The sequence below is a fragment of the Azolla caroliniana genome, unplaced genomic scaffold (assembly GCF_043228905.1).
Source record: "Azolla caroliniana isolate FFs.n. ecotype wild unplaced genomic scaffold, voAzoCaro1.0.p SCAF_20, whole genome shotgun sequence".
Lineage (NCBI taxonomy): Eukaryota > Viridiplantae > Streptophyta > Polypodiopsida > Salviniales > Salviniaceae > Azolla > Azolla caroliniana.
In genome coordinates, this window is record NW_028230455.1 from 8,570,688 (window position 1) to 8,589,673 (window position 18,986).

Here is an 18,986-nt window from a genome sequence, read left to right on the forward strand (position 1 = left end):
CGGCTTAGTGCCTTTGCCGTGGCTAGTGCCTTCAGGATTGCTTTTACTTTGTCCGGATCCACTACGATACCGTCCTTACTGACTATGTGACCCAGTAACGCTCCGCTGGTTACTCCAAACACGCATTTTTCCGGGTTCAGGCTTAGTCGGTAAACCCTACATTTTTCTAGGCATAGTCAGAGGTGCTGAAGGGGATCCCCTTCCTGGCTATAAACAGTGAAGTCATCCAAGAACACCTGCATGAATGCCGGAATGAATTCCCCGAAAATTTCCATGACGATCCGCTGGAAGGTTGTCGGTGTTGTTTTCAGTCCGAACATCATCACTACGGCAACAAAGACTCCCCATTCGGTGACAAAAGTAGTTTTCTCCTGGTCGGCGGGGTGCATCCAATCTGATTATAGCTGCTGAAACCATCTAGAAAACTATACACGTTATGACCGGCGACCGCATCCAGGACTCCATCCGTGAATGGAAGTGGGAAGGCGTCTGTTACCGTAGCCACATTCAATTTCCGGTAGTCGACACACACTCTAATCTTACCATTCTTTTTGGGTACTACAACTATCGGGCTGAGCCATGTGGCTTTCTTTACCGGTTGGAGGAAGCCCACTCTTAGCAACTTATCGATTTCTTCTTTGACTTTTGCTGCATAATTCGGGTTCATCCGGTAACGTCGTTGCGCTACCGGTTTGGCATCTTTACTCAAATGTATCTGGTGTTGATATAACTAAGGATCGAGTCCCGACATGTCTTCGTAGGACCAGGCGAACACATCGTGAAATTCTTTTAGGAGTGTGATCATTGCCATTTTGTTCTCCGAAGTCATTTCCTTGGCGATGTGCACCATTCTTTTGTCCTTTGTGGTACCTAGGTTTACCTCTTCTAGTTGGGATGCTTTCACGCACTGTGATACTGCCATTTCTTTTTCCAATGCCTCCTTTGCTTGCCGTAATTCCCGGATTGCCTCTTTATCCGGTTCCTCGTCGGTCCCGTCCGGTTGCAGTACGTACGGTGATACTGCATCGGCTACATCAATCTCGAACAGAGGTACAATCTTCAGATTTTCCTGTAAGTATTGATCGACCTCTTCATCCGCAAATCCTTCTAGCATGTTAACACATTCCGCATATAGCGGCGTTGATTCCTTACCGGTACCGGATCATGGTTGAGTTGATACTCGTACTTTCGCTTTTCCACGCCGGAACGTGATTATGTTCTTCCTCCAGTTTTGCTTTATGTGTGCCGTTTTTAACCAGAGCCGTCCCAACAATAGTGGGTAAGCTCCTTGAGCTTGTAGTTAGAGAACTACTATGGAAATGCGAAATGTGTGACCCCCGATGGTCACTTCCAGATCGCATATTAATCCGGTTGGTCGTACTGAGCTAGTGTCCGCCATCCGAAGCCAAAACAAACATGGTTCCCAATCCTGGATTCCTACCGTGTTACACGTTCGGAGGCTGATCACATTCACGTCGGATCCTCCATCGATAATCGTGCCAGGTGGCTCTTTTCCCTTCACGATGGTTGTGATTGTTGGACTGCTTGTGTCCACCAATGTCGATCCTTCCTCCGAATTTGAAAAGAATGCTGGAGCCGGTGGTGTGACAGTTGTCGTCCTTCCAGTCTTCAGTCCTTCCGTGAACCGTGGTACTAGTTGCAATAGTCGGCCTAATGGTAGCGTGATTTGGCATTCTTGTAACGCCTGCCATGTTGGATTTTCGGGTTGCCCCGGGCCGGTGAGCTCTTCAGCATTCTCCTTTTGTTGTTCAAGCTCAACCGCATTCCGTTCATTTGCCTTCTTCACCCATTCGGTTGCCTGCTTCCGGATGGCTTCTTGAGTTTCCCACTCCATGGCTTTGCCTTTTGATCTTGTAGTGACCTGTTGTATGTCCGCGACTTCTGCGTCTACCATGTTCACCACCGGTTGTTTGTCGTAGCTCTTCACCGGACATTGATTACTAAGTGACCCTCTTGCCAGCAATAATAGCAATATGGCTTCCGGGCGTTGCTGGATTCAGCGTGTGTGCTTAGTGGCGAACCAAGGGCAAGTTCTTGGTTTTGGTCTGGTTGGCTGCTCGGAGCGCCCTTTTCCGGTTCTCGTGTATGACCCCCCTTTTTGTTGAAATGGCGTTTCTTATTGAAATTCTTTTTGTTGTGGTATCCTTGCCGGGGTTGGTCATCATCCTTGCCATAGTCGTCACGTCGGTGGTTGTAACCAGGGGAATGATCCCGGTTATATCTTTCATATCGTCCATTATAGTCCCGGTATCTATCCTGTCTATCATACCGGTCATATGCGTCTCTTTGGTCGCTATACCGAACATCTTGTGCCGGCCGGTAGCGCTCCTCTCGCCGCCAGCGTTCTTCTTCTTCCTCCCGGTTGCTCCGTGGTTCAATTTGCCGGACTGGTGGTGCTTGTCGATTTAACAAGTTATACTCACATTGTTCCATTGTGTGACTTCTGGAGTGGCAGAGCAAGCAGTGGGAACGCATGGTGCATTCCAGCGCCGAATGTCCAGCATTCAGGCATATCGTTAATTGAACTGCTTGTCGGAAACAGAGGTCCTCTTCTCTTGGTAGCGTACGCTGAAGTGCGCCCATGGTTAGCCATGAACTCGAGTTTTCCATTTCCCGAACTCGGTCAATCACTTGATCTATGCTACTGGTGCGGAAATCGATGACGGTGCACACCATCCGTAAAGGTTCTCGGAGTGCTGCTAAGAATATGGCCTTTGTTTCTTCCTCCGGTGGTGTCCGGCTGAGCTAACTATGGATCCGTTGGAACCGGATGACAAACTGTTGGATGTTCTCCGTTGGTTCCTGCCGGATACTGTAAAATAACCCGACCATTTCCCGCTGGTCCATCTCCTTGTGGAAGAAATGCAAGAATTTTGTCTTTAATGTTTCAAACGTGGGAATGGTGTTGGGATCCTGTGTTCAGTGCCATCTGGTGGCCGGTCTCTCCAAGGTCATGCCGAACTCTGCCCGTTTTGAGCGTTCCTCTTCGGCTGCATTTAAGCGTTGGGACACATGGTTTGCTTCCCAGTTTTGCTGAAACGCATGGACGTGGGCTTCCGCATCCGGATCATCCCAGTATCTGGGATATTGGAACGGCATATCGTCGTCCAGTGTCGGTACACAGGCTGGTGGTATCGGTGGTCGTTCCTCCTCTAGTTGTGTCGGAGGTTTTCCCCGGTCTTCTGTTGTCGTCGGAGGTCTTTCATGCTCCTCTTGTGGTGTTGGAGGCTTCTCCTCCTCGACTTCCAGTGTCAGAGGTCTCTCGTCGTCGACTTCTGGTTCCGGAGTGTGGTCGACTTCTGGTACCGGAGTTTCTAGCCTTGTCAATTCAGGTTCTGGTGTCGGCAAAGTATCTGACTCCTCGTCCTCTGGTCCGCCTGGGGTGACGTTACTGTTGCGGTAGTTCGTTTGCGCGCTGTATTCCCCGTCCGAACCTGATTCAAATGCCGAAAATGCTTCGGATTCGCCTTCCCCTGCTGCCAATGCCTGGAGAAGGGATTCTGCTTCTCGGAGGCTGCTTAGGCTGTTTCCTTTGTCCAGGTAGGCGTTTTGTGGTAGCCGAAGTGATTCCTTGGCCACTCTCTGGATCACTTTCGAAAATGAGCGATCTGCTCTGATTTCTTCTGCCTCTTGCTAGAAAGCCTTTCACTTCCTCAGTCGTTCAGCAAGTCGCCTTGCTCGCTCCGTAATCGGATCGTTCGTTGGTCGCGTCATCCATTCTCGCCGCTGTTCGCTGTGATTGTGCAGGAATCGTGGTCGCCAAAAACTGTGTTATTCCTTAGGGCCGAACAATGGCCTAACACAAGGTGTCTCCGGAAGACACTTCACCAAAGGGGTGTTACGGCGAGATAACTTAATTTGATACTTAGCAATAAGGCATACACTTAATACACGCATAAGATATAACAATTAATTCAGAACGGTAATCAATACATGAAGATAAAACAAGAAGCTTATATTAATTCTCCGTTAAAGTTATACATTGTAACCGGGCCTTTATATAGGTCACCGGTGCTACATACAAAACGGTGCCAACTGGCACCTATTCAGAATCGGTCCGGATCCAGATCAGCATACCGATTCCGGTCCGTCCATTCACTACATAATTATAATCTAATCTACTTAATTAAATATATTCCGAATAACCATCCCTTTCACATTCTGGTCTCTGCTCCTTTGCCGGTCGGGTAACACCCTTCACCACGATCCTGGCTTTGTATCTCGAGGGGTTGCCGGCATCTCCCGGTTTCAACTTGTACACCCACTTGTTTCGGAGTGGCCTCTTTTCTTTCGGCAACTCCACCAATTCGTACGTATGGTTCTCATGCAAGGAATCCATCTCATCTTGCATGGCACTTAACCATTTGTGGCTATGGGCGTGCGTCACTTTTAGCTTCCTTGAAGCTTTATGGCTCCCCCTCATCGATTAGCAACACGTGCTCTGAATCCGGAAATCTCCGTGGGGCCCTTCTCTCTCTGAGAGGATATCTGTGTCCTTGGGCTTCGGTAACCGGCTCCTCCATTTGCTCTTCATCTGAATCCAATTTGGGGTCTTGTCCGGTTTCAATTTCACCCATTCCTTCTTCTTCGACCGGTTTTATCTCCTCACCGTCACCGGCCGGTTCATCGAGTGCTAACCGGCTTCTTGCCGGTTGGAACTGCATTTCGTCAAGTCGAAATTTTTCCTTACCGGTCGACTCGGAGTTCATTATCTTCTTCTCCGACTCCCAGTCGGCGAGCGTCTTGTCCTCCATGAAGATAATATATCGACTTCGGAATACTTTCTGGTCGACTAGGTCCCACACTCGATAGCCAAACTCATCGTCGTCGTAACCGAGGAATATGCATGGCCGGGTCTTCGGATCTAACTTTCCTCTCCGGTCCTTAGTTACATGCACGTACGCAAGACACCCGAATACCTTCAAATGCCGGTAGGACACTTCCTTACCGGTCCAGACTCTCTGCGGCGTGTCTCCGTCCAAGGGTACTGAGGATGATCTGTTTATCACATATGTCGCCGTAGACAATGCCTCAGCCCAAAATGTCTTGGCTAATTTTGCATGCGCCAGCATACTCCAGACCCTCTCCATTATGGTCTGGTTCATCCTCTCGGCCAGCCCGTTTAGTTCTGGCGTCTTCGGCACAGTAAATTCGAGCCGGATTCCCTTCGAGCGACAGTACTCCTCGAACTACCCCCGGTATTCTCCTCCGTTATCTGCTCGAGCCGCCTTCAGCTTCCGGCCGGTTTCTCTTTCCACTCTCGCGTGGAGCTCTTTGAAGATGGATAGCACCTGATCCTTCGTCTTCAACGGCGTGGCCCATAGCTTCTGGCTATGGTCATCTATGAACGTCACGAAATACTGCGATCCGGCATGTGACTTCATGTCCACTTGACACACATCAGTATGCACCAACTCCAGTGGTGCATTTCGTCTCATCAGTGGCCTCGATCGGAAGGAGGTCCGGTTTTGTTTACCGGCCAGACAATCAGTGCACTTCTCCAAGTGCACGTTCTTCATTGGAATGAGGTTGTCGTCTGCAAGCCTCTTCATCCCCTTCTCGCTCATGTGATACAACCTCTTGTGCCACAGCTCACCGGCAGTGTTGGATGCCACGTTCACTTCCTCCGGACATAATCATGCATTCAACAGGTACATTGTGTTGACTTTCCGGACCCGAGCCACTATCAAGCTCCCTTTGCTGAACTTCATGACACCATTCCGGATGCTACCCGTGTAGCCTTCATCATCCGGCCGATCGGCTGATATCAGCTTCAATCGAACCTCCGAAACGTGTCAGACATCCTTCAACAGCAGCTTGCATCCGGTTGGTGTTGTCAACCACACGTCTCCTATGCCGACAATTCGGCATGTACCTTCATTCCCCATCTGGACACAACCGTGATCACCAGCTGTCTAGGATGAGAAGTATTTACGGTCCGGGGTAAGGTGGAACGACGCTCCAGAATCAACAACCCATGTTGTCTTGTCGCCGGCAAGGTTCAACTCACTCTCCTCGGTGATGAGCATCAACTCTTCTTCACTTGTTGCGATTGTCGTCGTTCCCTTCCGGTCTTTACTGTTCCGGTCCGGTGTCCGCTTCGAATCGGTACCATCGGTTTCCTTGTCTTTTCGAAAGTGCCGATAGTTCTTCTGGAAGTGTCCCGGCTTGCCACAATAGAAGCAGGTAGGCCTCCCCCTTGACTTTGACCGTGTCCCCAACTTTTCCCGATTCTGGGGACTACGGTTCCTTTGTCTTCCGCATTCTGATTCGGTAATGAGCGCTTTGGAGTCGGAGCTCGTATCCTTATCTTTCTGGCACGCCTCCTCATCTAGCAAGCTCGACTTCACTCTTGCTAGGGATAACCGTTTCCCTTCCGGCCCGGCGTTGCCCAAAGTGACGACCAACGTCTCCCAGCTATTTGGGAGGGAACCAAGCAGGAGTAGTGCTAGTACCTCATCAGCGAGAGGTACTTCTAACAATGTTGCCTAGTGTATCAGCCCCTAGAAGGCATTCATGTGCTCTGCCATGCTGGACTCATCTTGGTACCGGAGACTTACTAGCTTCCGAAATACCGAAACCTGATTAACAACATTTTTGTTCTAAAACATAATGTCGATCTTCTCCCAAAGCTCATGAGCCTTGCTCTCTTCATTGAAGTTGTTGTATAGACTCATGTCGATGAAGCACCGTATGTACGCCGTTGTCTTCATGTGCATCACCTCCCATATCGTGGCCTCAATTTTGTCTGGTCTCTTGTCCCCGAACTGAACCGGCAACCAAAGATCTTTAACCACAAGCATGTCCCTCATCTTCAACTTCCACACTGAGTAATTGGAGCCGGTGAGCTTGAACATGCCTCCCAACGAATCGCCCATTTTTCTATGTCAATTCGCTCCGATACAAGTTTGACGTTAAAATTGTTGTCGGCCACAACCGGTTGTACGTGTGTGGAATAATAGTCAATCTAATGGAAGGAAAAAAAACAGAATACAGAAACTGAGAATGACATAGATTTTAACGTGGAAACCCGAACTGGGAAAAAACCACGTGGAGTCCACAAACTCCTAAATAGAACACTATGAGAGAAAGGAATACAATCAGAGATCTCAGAGGCAACGACCTCGAGATCCTGCTTCGCCAACAGGCGGCTATAGAGCTAACACGCTTCCACTCACACTCTTCACTCTCACAATCATGGAGACAACAACTTCGACAACAATAACTTTACAATAATGCACGCATCTAACATGATTGCCCTAAGTGCTTATATACTAATATAACCTTTCGACAATTTACAAGTTTAGCCTTCCGGATTGGCTATCTCCACGATTTCCGGTTTTGACCTCGGCCTAGTTGCTCATCAACACGGTTCTTCTCAACTTCCCATCCGGAGGGACCTGTTTCCTAACAAGAACCTAGTGGTGACTCATAGTACCTCGTGCCAAGAAGAGAACTTGTCCTTGCAAGTGGTAAAGACAAGTATCCTGAAGGAGGAGACGAGAAGGAAGGACAAGGGGGTCCTGTCCCAGACGGAGGTGAATGTGACACAACATTCGGGCAGAGGAAGCAACAAGCAAAGAAGGGACAAGTTTCATGCCAGATGCAAGTCCAGAGGTAAGCATACATGCTTTTATTGTGGAAAGGTGTCTCAAATGATGTTCATGTGGGAGGAAGGTTGGAAATCCAACAAGAAGAGGAGGACAGACAACCAACTTCGACAGATCTGAATATTCAAGATATATTGGAGGATATCCAAGGGCATGTGGGTATGACATGCAAGGCACTATCCCATGAGCGTGCCAAGTGTTGCCCAGAGAAGTAGATACAGAGAATTGGGGATCCAGAAGACAGTTCAGAAAGAATGTGCATACGAATATGGAGATAATTAGGAATATTATTAGAGATGAAGTGAGATTATGTGAATGGGTGTCAGATCCGGAAGAATGTACTGGTCCGGATGGGCACCGTTTTGTATCAGAATCGACTACCTATATAAGGAGTCCGGATTGAATAATTCTTATGTGTGAGTAATCTAATAGAATTGGAAGATTTGTATACTTGCCATCCTATGTACTTCAGTGATTTTTTATACACGTGTATTAGTGTTTGTTATCTTATTCGTATATGTTACCCGGATTGAGGGACTGTTATACGCGCATTATTACCATACCTCCGACCACACATTTGGAATATATTCCGATAGGGAGTACTTATGTGCTTGTGACTAAGATCTAGTCCAGGATAAACATAGCAGCAATTTAGGTGATTTGTTGGCCAGGGTGTAGAGCCACTGAAGTGGCTGGAAGCACCATTTCGGATGTCCTAACGTGGAGTCCACCAATGGTGTGGTTTCCCACAGTGAGATAAATTGTGCTCGTGCCAATTCTTCAGACTCTGAATGCGCGTCACTATTCGACCTCAGGTTCATAAATGTGAAGAACGAGTGAATCTCGGGCTTGGACGGCCCTGAACTCGTTTTGGGAATCCAAGACGATCAGGGCCGTCCAATTACAGATAAAAAAAGAAAACTAAAAAAGAAAAAAGTAAAAGTAAAAAAACGAAAAGAAACTAGAAAAACACAACAAAAAGGGAAAAGAAGAAGAAGAGAGAGAAACTTTTGGGGGAAATTCAAATTCTCTATCTCATTGTCTCTCTCCCTCCCCCTCTCTCTACATACTTTTCTTTTCTCTATTGAAATCTCTCTTTCTTTCTTTTTTTCGTAAATAATGGCTTTCATTACGAAAGAAAAAACACCACCATGACTAACTTACAACAAACTATAGAACCCCTTCTATCTAGGGATCTAAAGAAACTACGACACCAAACTCAATGCCACCCTACACACCAATTCATATGGCGAATATGATAATATGTGACCTTGCAGAGTTCTCTCTCTTCTTGGTTGAGATTTTGTGACTTCTCTAGCACTGCCAATTGCCACAAAAGAAGTCCTTTTAACTTAAGAACATATTTTCTCACCCCAACTTGTGAATAAAAAATGAAGGCATTCCGCATATTCCAATTGAACCATAGCCCCCAATACCTCAAGAACTCAAAAATAATTTGAAAATGAGGCATCGGTTCATTGTTCTCCATATGTGCAAAAACCCAACTGAACGAAGATAGACTTACTCCTGTTAGAGACATCCACACTAAACTGATACACCTCCAAACCATCCTTGCCATCGGGCATGAAATAAATCGATGCCTACTATGTTCCAATTCCACCGAACAAAAGAAACACAATCCTTTAGTAATGTTTCTTCTTTTTAATGCATCCCCTAATGGTAAAGCTCCAACCATAACTCTCCAAATAAATACCTTGGCTCGTAGCATCAATCGAGAACACCAACCTGCCTTGATCACATGAAACCACCAAGTAATGGGCTTATGAAAACCCCATATCTTTATAACCCTTTCTTCCAACCATTTATGTTTGTCAATCAACTTGTGATAAGCAACATTCATTAAGATCATAGTCAATCTCTTATTTCCAACAAACCTCCAATCAAGCTCTTGAGATCTCTCATCTAAATCAGGAATTGGCTCATGCGAAGATAGTATTTGTTGCAACTTATCCCAAATAAAGTTATAACCTTTTGGAATACGAAATGTTGATCTTATTGTTCAAAAAGCCATTAATCTTCTTTGTGAAACCAACATAGCATCCTTAACTCTTACCAAACCCAATCTAGCCATCCGATTAAATTGAAGGTTAAGAATTTGTTTACCTTCCCACCTCAACAACCTTGATGTTGCCAAAACCTCCATTTGTAATGAATTGGCACATCCCCTTTCTTGTGGGGGATGCCATTCCACAAAATCCAACATACTTTGCCAAGATGTCAACAAATGATTAACTGTCATAGACCCTGTACATTTGACATCCCTGTCAGAATTAATTACATTCCACCAATTCGCTTCAACCTTCATGTTTCCAAGCTTTATTCCGTTCGTCTCTATAAAGTATGCCACCATTTCTATCCAAGGTTGTCCACCTTCAAACATGAATCGAATGAAAGTAAATCGACGAGCCACCATATGCTCATATAGATTCAATATTGATGCCCCACCAAGACGCTTCGGAGTACAAACATGATCCCATGCCAACCATGACAAGGCACTTTTCCCTTTTCTTTTCCATAACAACATTCGCATCGAGCGTGACAACATTTCAAGAGCTTTCTTTGACCATGGGAGCAAAGGAAGATAATAAGATACCATAGAGACCATAATCGATTGGACCACCTTAAGTCGTACATGAAAAGGCCAAAATTGAGACCTCCGATACATAAACTTATCCTCCAACCTTTTGGATACCCACTCAATAAGTTTCACATGAGAAACTTCCACCCCAATTGGATATCCAAGATGACGACAAATCATACCACCATGTACTATCCTTCCTGACCACCCCAACCCTAACACGTCTTGTTCTGTACATGAAATGAGGACAGATTTATGTATATTAATTCTCAACCCCGAAGCATTTGAAAACAATTCCCACACATCTCTTGTCTTACTAATATTTTCCCGATTAGGTGCCAAAAACATAATATGGTCATCTGCGAGAGCTTGAACAATACATGGCTTCCCTGATGGCAACCTTAGTCCAAGCAATATTGTGTAACTTAACAAGAATAGGATGTGTCACAATAGTGAATAGTAAAGGACTTACCGGGCATCCTTGTCTAACTGACCTCCAAATAGAAATCGGTTGGGTTACTCCTCCATTAAACATCACATGTGAAACCGAACCCTCCCCTAATGTGTATATCAACTTAGACATACGATCACCAAAACCCATATGAGACATCAATTGATTTATAAATGACCAATCCACATTATCATAGGCTTTCTCGATATCCAATTGTAGCAACACTAATTCTTGTTTAGACTCCTTTGCATAGTCAATTGCCATTTGAACATTTAAAATATTATGTAAATTGTCTCTTTTTGCTAAAAACCCATATTGAGCATTATGAATAATAGAAGGTAAAACCTTATGCAACCTATTGGCCATCACTTTTGCAAAAATCTTGTACATTCCCCCCATCAATGAAATAGGCCTCCATTGAGCAAAGGAAGATGGAGAAGGCACCTTCGGCAAAAGCTTGATCAAACCAATCTTCCAATAATGAGGCATTTCCCCTTATGTCCACACCTTCTGAAATAAAATCGTAAAAGGCCCCTTTAACTTAATCACATATTTCTTAAAGAGTTCATGTGTTAATCCATCCCACCCAGGACTCTTATCATTAGCAAGATGTGACATGACATGTTCCACCTCATCCTCTGAAATATTAGCATCTAATGATTATGCCACATCATGCGATACATGATTTTTCACTCCATTAAAAAATACATCTCTATCCTTTTTAACATTATCATCAATACACACTTGTACATGCAACAATTGTGTATAATATTCTATGCATTTCTTCACAATTTCTTGAGGATCGGAACACATGATACCATTTTCCTCTAACCTTACCACATTATGTCGTGCATGTGATTCATGAAGGTCATGGAAAAACTTATGTGATTGACAATTAGCATCATCCACTTCTTGTCTTAGACGATGTAGTCTAGCATGTTGATAATTTTTTGCCGTTAGGTCATGCATCGCAGAAATTAATACCTCTTGATATCCCATCAACTCTACATCTGTTGGCCAATAAGTTAACAATGAGTTGCATTTATCAAGCAAATTAACTAGGAGACTTAATTTCTTTCTCCTTTTAAAAGCATGGTGAATTCCATAATATCTAGTTAACCTCTGAACATTTGCAACAAATACTTCCCACGCTTCATACCCATCAAATTGAACACGATAGGCAAATGCATCAATCAATTGACACATATAGGCATGGAAGACCTCATGATCCAAAAATGATGAATTAAAAATCAACGGTGGTTTTCCTAAAAACTCATGAAAATCTCTAATTGAGTGGTGATTGAACTCAAAAATTAATGGGAAATGATCTGATATAATTGACCCATAAGACACTGAAATATCCAAAATCTCTAGTAAAAAACCTTCGGTATGCATTACATACATTCGATCCAACCTACTCCAAGTATCCTTATATTGAGCCAATTGAAAGGTATAACCAGGTTCATCTCCCTTGATCCATTTCCATACATCCCTTAACATGACTTCAGTCTCAAAATCTCCCCATTCTTGAGCCTCTGGTCCATCCATAATAGAGTGGATAGATGTTGATTGATCTATCTCACAACAAACATTAAAATCTCCCATCAATAAACCCGGTCTACCATTATGAAGCACTGAGTTTAGAGATCTCCATAACAACTTTCGTTCTTGTGAAACATTTGATGCATACACACCAACTAACCAAATAGCTTGCCCTTCATAACATATCTCTACCACAATAAATCTTCCAAATTCATCTGAAACAATTACTTTTGGGTGAAATTTATCTCTTATAAACATGACAATCCCAGAATAATCCCCATGAACCTTGCTAGCATAACATAATGTATAACCCTTAGAATAACTAATTAAACCAACATTCCGATGATCTTTATGCTCTACTACACATAAAACATCCCATTGTTCACTTAACACAATCCTCCAAACCTCATGTATTCTAAATCTAGAACACAATCCCCTCACATTCCATGTGGTGATCTTCATACTTTATTTTTTCCTTTTATTCGAGAAATCTCCTTCTCCTTCACTGCTAATGTTTCTGCCATATCCTGAAATAAATCCCCTAAGATTGCATATGAATTACTATGGGAATAATGTTCACATGAGGAGCCATCGGGGTCTGGAGTTTTGAAATCTCTCTTTCTCTCTCTCTCTCTCTCTCTCTCTCTCTCTCTCTCTCTCTCTCTCTCTCTCTTCTGTGTGGTTTTCTGTTTTTGCTTCTTTCTCTCTCTCTCCCTCTCTCTCTCCCTCTCTGCGTGCTTCCTCTCGTGATTCTGATTCTCATGGTGCACATCCTCATCTTCCCCATCCACTCTTTAATCATTCTATTGGTATAAGAAGGCACGTCCTTATCATTCTCATGGTGAATGTAGTTGGATTGGAGATGATGCTTGGATTGGTATTGGTTACGATTGGATCTATGTCTATTATTATGCTGAGAAATTAGTTTCCATAATGCTAGAAGTATATTGGCAATGCATCCCTTATCCAGAGCGGTACGAAGGCACGTCCTTATCATTCTCATGGTGAATGTAGTTGGATTGGAGATGATGCTTGGATTGGTATTGGTTACGATTGGATCTATGTCTATTATTATGTTGAGAAATTAGTTTCCATAATGCTAGAAGTATATTGGCAATGCATCCCTTATCCAGAGCGGTACGATTTTATGAGCATTGCTATAGTTATGGTGACTTGCCCATTGGTGACGTTCAACAATGTTGATTTTATTGTATGTTTACTTATATGCATTGGTCGTTTTTATTGATTTTAGGCCAAATGCATATTTACTTTATGACATTGTGCTTGTAGTGGCCAACTTTGCTTGAGCCTAAGACCTTTGGCAGAAGACTATAAAGTTTGAGTATTCCATATAAGGATATAAGCAGCTTTCTAGTATCATTGTAGAAAGCTTGTATAACAGAAATAAGATATCTAGCTCATCATGAGTAACATGGCACGAAGTTCCTTATACCTGAACCCTACTTCCATCAATATAAATTTCCTTTCATATTAGGTAATGATATGCAATTTTCATGGCTAGGAGAGCTGGTAGACCCTAATAAGAAAAGGTGTTCCCTGAAATAACCCTTTGGTGTTACCTCACATTTTTGCTACATCATTACAACAACTCTAGCATTATTGGCATATATCTATTTCTTAATCACTCATGCTGACATTGTTCTATGGTAAAATCACTTCAGCAAACTCACAAAATTGGATGGCTCTATGGGGCTTTATTGCATCACTCCATCACACTCGATAGAGGCATGATAATGCTCATCAATCATTCTTTCATTGTAATCTCATAAATACAAAAACTTATGTAATCTTATCGATGAAGCTCTTTTGATTTAGTATGGATCAAAACACAATCCATATTTGTAGTTGCCAATCATAATCATATATGCCTAACCTTGAAGGTCAAATAAACACTCAATTCTCCCCTATATATATGCATGTCATTTAGCCATACCAATTTTTTCCCAATTAAAAAAGCTTTCTTACATCCATTTTTTTTGCTCACATCATACTCACAACTTATAAATAGTGAGCAAAAAAAATTATATCACACTCACAACTCACATCCATTATATCATATTTATATCTGTCCACATCACACTCACAACTTATGGTACCTAAAGTGAGCCCTAGCCAGTTATAACAAGCCACTACTTACTTACCTACAAGTTACAACCAGTGTTGGGCAAAGTCCCAGGAACAGTGTCAGCGTTCCGGTTGGGTTGGGACTTTTGCCGGCCAAGGTGGGGGGCAGCCGGAATTGATTCCGGCTAGGTTTTCCTACCAACCGGAATCTAGCCGGTTCATATTTTTTGAACCGGCTATTTATATAGTTTGTAAAAATAAAAAGGTTAAAAAAAAACATATTCATTTACTCTTGAGCCTTTCCCCCCTTTTCCCCCTTTTTCCCCCTTTGCGTGTTTTTTCCCCCCCTCCTCTTTCTCTCTCTCTCTCTCTCTCTCATTTCTATCTCCCTCTCTGTCGACGATTTCTTTCTCCCTCTCTGACGACGATTTCTGTCTCCCTCTCTGTCAATTTCCATTTCACTCTGTCGATTTCTGTTTTTTCTCACAACTCCATCCTTCGGACTTCATCATTACTCGTTCCTCCTTCCTCGTTGATCGCCGCTCGCTCAATCGCCACTCGTCGCTCTCTATTGCAAGGTGAGTGCACAACTATAGTTTCTAAAAATTTCCAATTAGGTTCATAAGAACAAGACCAGTTTGAAATGGCAGTTGTAAAATGCAGAATGTATGTTAAATAGTTCAAGTATTCTAAAATGCATTTTATACATAAAATGCACATTTTTAATAGCTATGTTTGTGAAGGTTTTGTTTCTTTATCACAATAATTAATGACATCCATGAATATTTGCTCAAATGCCTGATGATTGCAATCCTGAATTATTGTTGCCTTTGCTTCCAACGTTCATTTTCCCGCTGGAGAAATAGTGTTTTTTGTACTAGAGGCAAGTACAGTGGATGTCCGTAAACTACGGTAATTATTTCAGAACATGGGCGAGAGAAATTAGAGTACTAGAATTTTCTTCTTCTTCTTCTTCTTCTTCATGAAACATGGCATGCCCATCATCATCATGAATCATGGTATGCACATACTCATGATGAAACATGGTCTGTTGAGAAGTGGCATGCCTATCATGAATGATGGTGTGCCCATTGCCATCATCATCATCACCACCACCATCATGAGATATGATATGCACATCATCATCATCCTGAACCATGGTACATCCATCATTATCATTTTCATGAACCATCATGGTATTGCCATCATCCACATGACCACATTCTCTTTGAAACCTCATAATTCTTTCTCACTAACAATTCTTGCAAAGGAACAAGAAAGACCTTGAAAGAAAGTTTCAAGTGATTAACTCATCTCCATAGCTGGATCTATAAGTGCTTTACCTCATACATCTTTGCAGCTAGCTGCTCCAATGGATATGGCTATTAGGATTTCAGAACGATGATGGAAGCTAGAAGCTGGAGATATATCTAAATCATTTTTTAGGGGCATCAAAAGAGATTGTTGTATGTTTTGAGTGCATCAGAGTGCCTCTTCTGTCAATCAGGGTATGAAAGTTTGAGGCTTTCAAAAGGACACTGAGACTCTCTCAGAATTAGGCCTGTATTGGGATTGAGACCCTAATTTAATGGTGAAACCTTATAAAGTTTTAAGATGGCTTGCTTGCTGCTGTTGGATACACAGAAAACAATCAGAGTCAACAAGAAGAGAGAGGGAAACAAAGGCTCTGCTTTCCTCTGTTTTTTTGTTTTCAAAAAAAGGCAAAGAAGAGGAGAGAAGTGGCAAAGAAGAGGAGAGAAGTGCATGGGCCCATGATTCGTGGCAAGTGTGTTTAACCATGAGAAAGAATATCATAAACTTTTTGGGCCTTCGCACTCCGTGATTTGGTACAATGGTCCGAATTTGTCCCGAAATATATAATGGTAATTGCCTCCAATATAGCATGCATAGCATATGTCAATGAAATGCTCATTTGTTTGTATTCCCCTCCCACATAGATTTCATAACTTGCTACTAGTTGTCGTTTTCTCCCGTCTATTTGTCTCCTAGTTTGAGCCGAATGCGAACAATTGTGTACTTGTCAATGGTCTTGCTCATTTTTTTCATGTAAGATGTGGAACTACGTATCTAAGAGAGTATGTTGATGTCATTAGGAACGAGTTGGAGCAAGTGATTTGATAACATGTCATCCTGATTCCTAACCCATGTTCTCTCGGTTTTATATCGCTTGATTTGCTAAGCTTTAAACCAATGAGTCCCTAACCAATGTTGTAGTGACGGTTCATAATCAATACATTGCATGGTAATTTCAATTACTTTAAACAAACTTACCATAAACCTTAAGATGAAGTGGTGCTTTCAATATAGATGTAGCAAGAATTGTTACATATGCTCATGTATTTCATATTGTCTCTATGTAAATAGATTTGTATGAAGATCCAAGAGTAGCATACAAGTTTAGGACAAGTCAAGATAGAGTAGCATAATTAGTGTAAACACCACGAGGCCACTTTGTGCATATTTGGATACACATGTATGATGTGTACAATGTATTGCTCAAACTTTTGACTTTATGACCCAAACATGAGACGAAGACAATGCATGCATGAGACGAAGACAATGCATGTATGTCTCATTGATAGTGAAATTATTTTGAGGTTTTGACATTCAATTTAAGAGTTTCAATTGCGTTTTGCATCGAACACGCTAAGAAAGAGATGAACTAGTAAATAGTGAAGATATGTATTATTTATCATTTGCATGTGCGTGTAAGCTAATGTGAGGCTTCCTCTTTCTTCTTTATTTTTTTATAGATTGGAAGATCCATAGTGGAAACTCAATCTTTTATAGCCTCGCAATCTTCCATATATTCCAGGTATTTTAATTTTCTTATTCTCTTTGGAAAACATGGATTGTGTATGTATGTTTCCCTTTCTTGTAAATGAAAATGATAGATTATGATTGTTCAATATACTCTACCTTATTGTTACAGTATGTCGCACAACAAAAATAGCAAAGGCAAGGGAAAACAAATGAGCCTTCATACAATGCCTTGTTTTAGGAAGAACATGTCATCTTCTAATGAAGATGTGTCTCTCGAAGAACCTATAAAAGACCAACAATACTCTCAAGAGTCAATTAATGAGATAAATAGAGTTAGTAAGGCGAAACTAAGATTTCAAGAAGATTGGCCTACTAAATTTAAGTGGCTTCAAGAGGATTTAGAAACTGGGCTTCTATGGTGTAGTTATTGTAGGAATGACCCACATTGTAAGTCCTTATTTGGAAAAACAAGTGCAAAAATTTTTAAGACTTCTGCATTAGAAGAACATGCAAGAAGTGTGGCCCATCGAGATGCCATTTTGTTACAAGAACGAGACAAGAATGGTCTTGAAAAATGTGCATCAAAGAAAAAAGCTAGTGTGGATTTAGCAGTTGAAAAATTGTTTAAATGTGCATATTTTATAGCTAAAGAGGATTTGGCATTTAGAAAATTGGAAAACCTCTTACGTTTATTAAGAGAGTGTGGTGTGGAAGGCCTTCCACGAATGTACAATGATAATAAGGCTTGTGCAAGCTTTATCTTGCACATTTGCAAGGCTCTTGAAGCCGAGATATATGAAAGGTTGAGGACAAGTCCTTGGTTTGGGCTTATGGTAGATGAAGCTACCGATGTAAGTGTGACCAAGAACTTGATCCTTTACGCTACATTTGTGGAAGGAAGGCAAGTACGAACCTCTTATTTAGGGGTACTTGTAGTAGAGGATGGTACAACAAAAACAATAACAGAAAACATTTTAGCGTTGTTAAAAAAGTGGAACTTAGATGTTAGAAAAATGATGGGATTTGGAAGTGATGGAGCATCTGTTATGGTAGGTATGTCTACAGGTGTTGCTACAAGATTGAAGTCATATAATCCATTTATGACTTCATTACATTGTTGTGCACATCGAACAAACTTGTGTGTGCAAGAGGCTTCAAAGAACGTCGAAGTCAAAGAAACATGCAAGCAGTTAGATGCCCTTGTGAATCGAGTGGCTGCACATTTCTCGAGGAGCTCAATGCGCCAAGGTGAATTAAGTAAGATGCAAGATGCATTAGAATACACACATTTGCATATTCTTGGGATTGTGAAGACATGATGGCTTAGTCGGCATGGTGCTATCATGAGGGTATGTGATGTGTATGAACCCTTGATGAAGACTTTGCAATCGCAAAGTGATGCATACAATGTATTCTTGAGTTTAAGAAACTTTAAAGTAGTGTATATGCTTCACTTCCTTGCAGATGTACTTAAGATCATGTCTACATTAAGTATGGAATTTCAAAAGGAATATGTGGATGTGACATGCATTGGAGGTTTGGCTATGATAGCCATTGGGGAGATAGAAGAACAATTTTTACATCATGTTATGATGGATCTGAATGGTTTTGAGAAGGATAACGATAATTATCCAATTATTCCAGAATATGGTAGAGAAAAAGGAATGCTTTCAGTTTTACGAGATGCCACAAAAGGTAATATGTATAAAAGCATCCTCATCGATAGAAGTGTTGATGGTGAGGACTTAATTGAAGCCATACAATTCCAAACTTTGTTTTCTAAGGCATTGATAGAGACAATAAAAAAGAGGTTTCAAGATCCGGTGACTCTTTCCGCATTGAAAATGTTATCACCAATGAACATGTCTACCGGATCTACAAGCATTTTAGCACG

The 18,986-nt window shown here is 42.2% G+C and overlaps 1 protein-coding gene across 1 annotated transcript; it reads left to right on the forward strand.

Moving 5' to 3' along the window:
- Window positions 1-17,262: 17,262 nt before the first annotated feature.
- Window positions 17,263-18,411, forward strand: LOC147850901 (uncharacterized). Its single transcript, XM_087335545.1, has one exon. It carries the CDS (start codon window positions 17,263-17,265, stop codon window positions 18,409-18,411), a length of 1,149 nt encoding a protein of 382 aa, XP_087191671.1.
- The last annotated feature ends 575 nt before the right edge of the window (window positions 18,412-18,986 follow it).

Coding starts and splice junctions, on each gene's coding strand:
- LOC147850901 (XM_087335545.1), top strand. CDS start 17,263: ATGTCGCACAACAAAAATAGCAAAGGCAAGGGAAAACAAATGAGCCTT.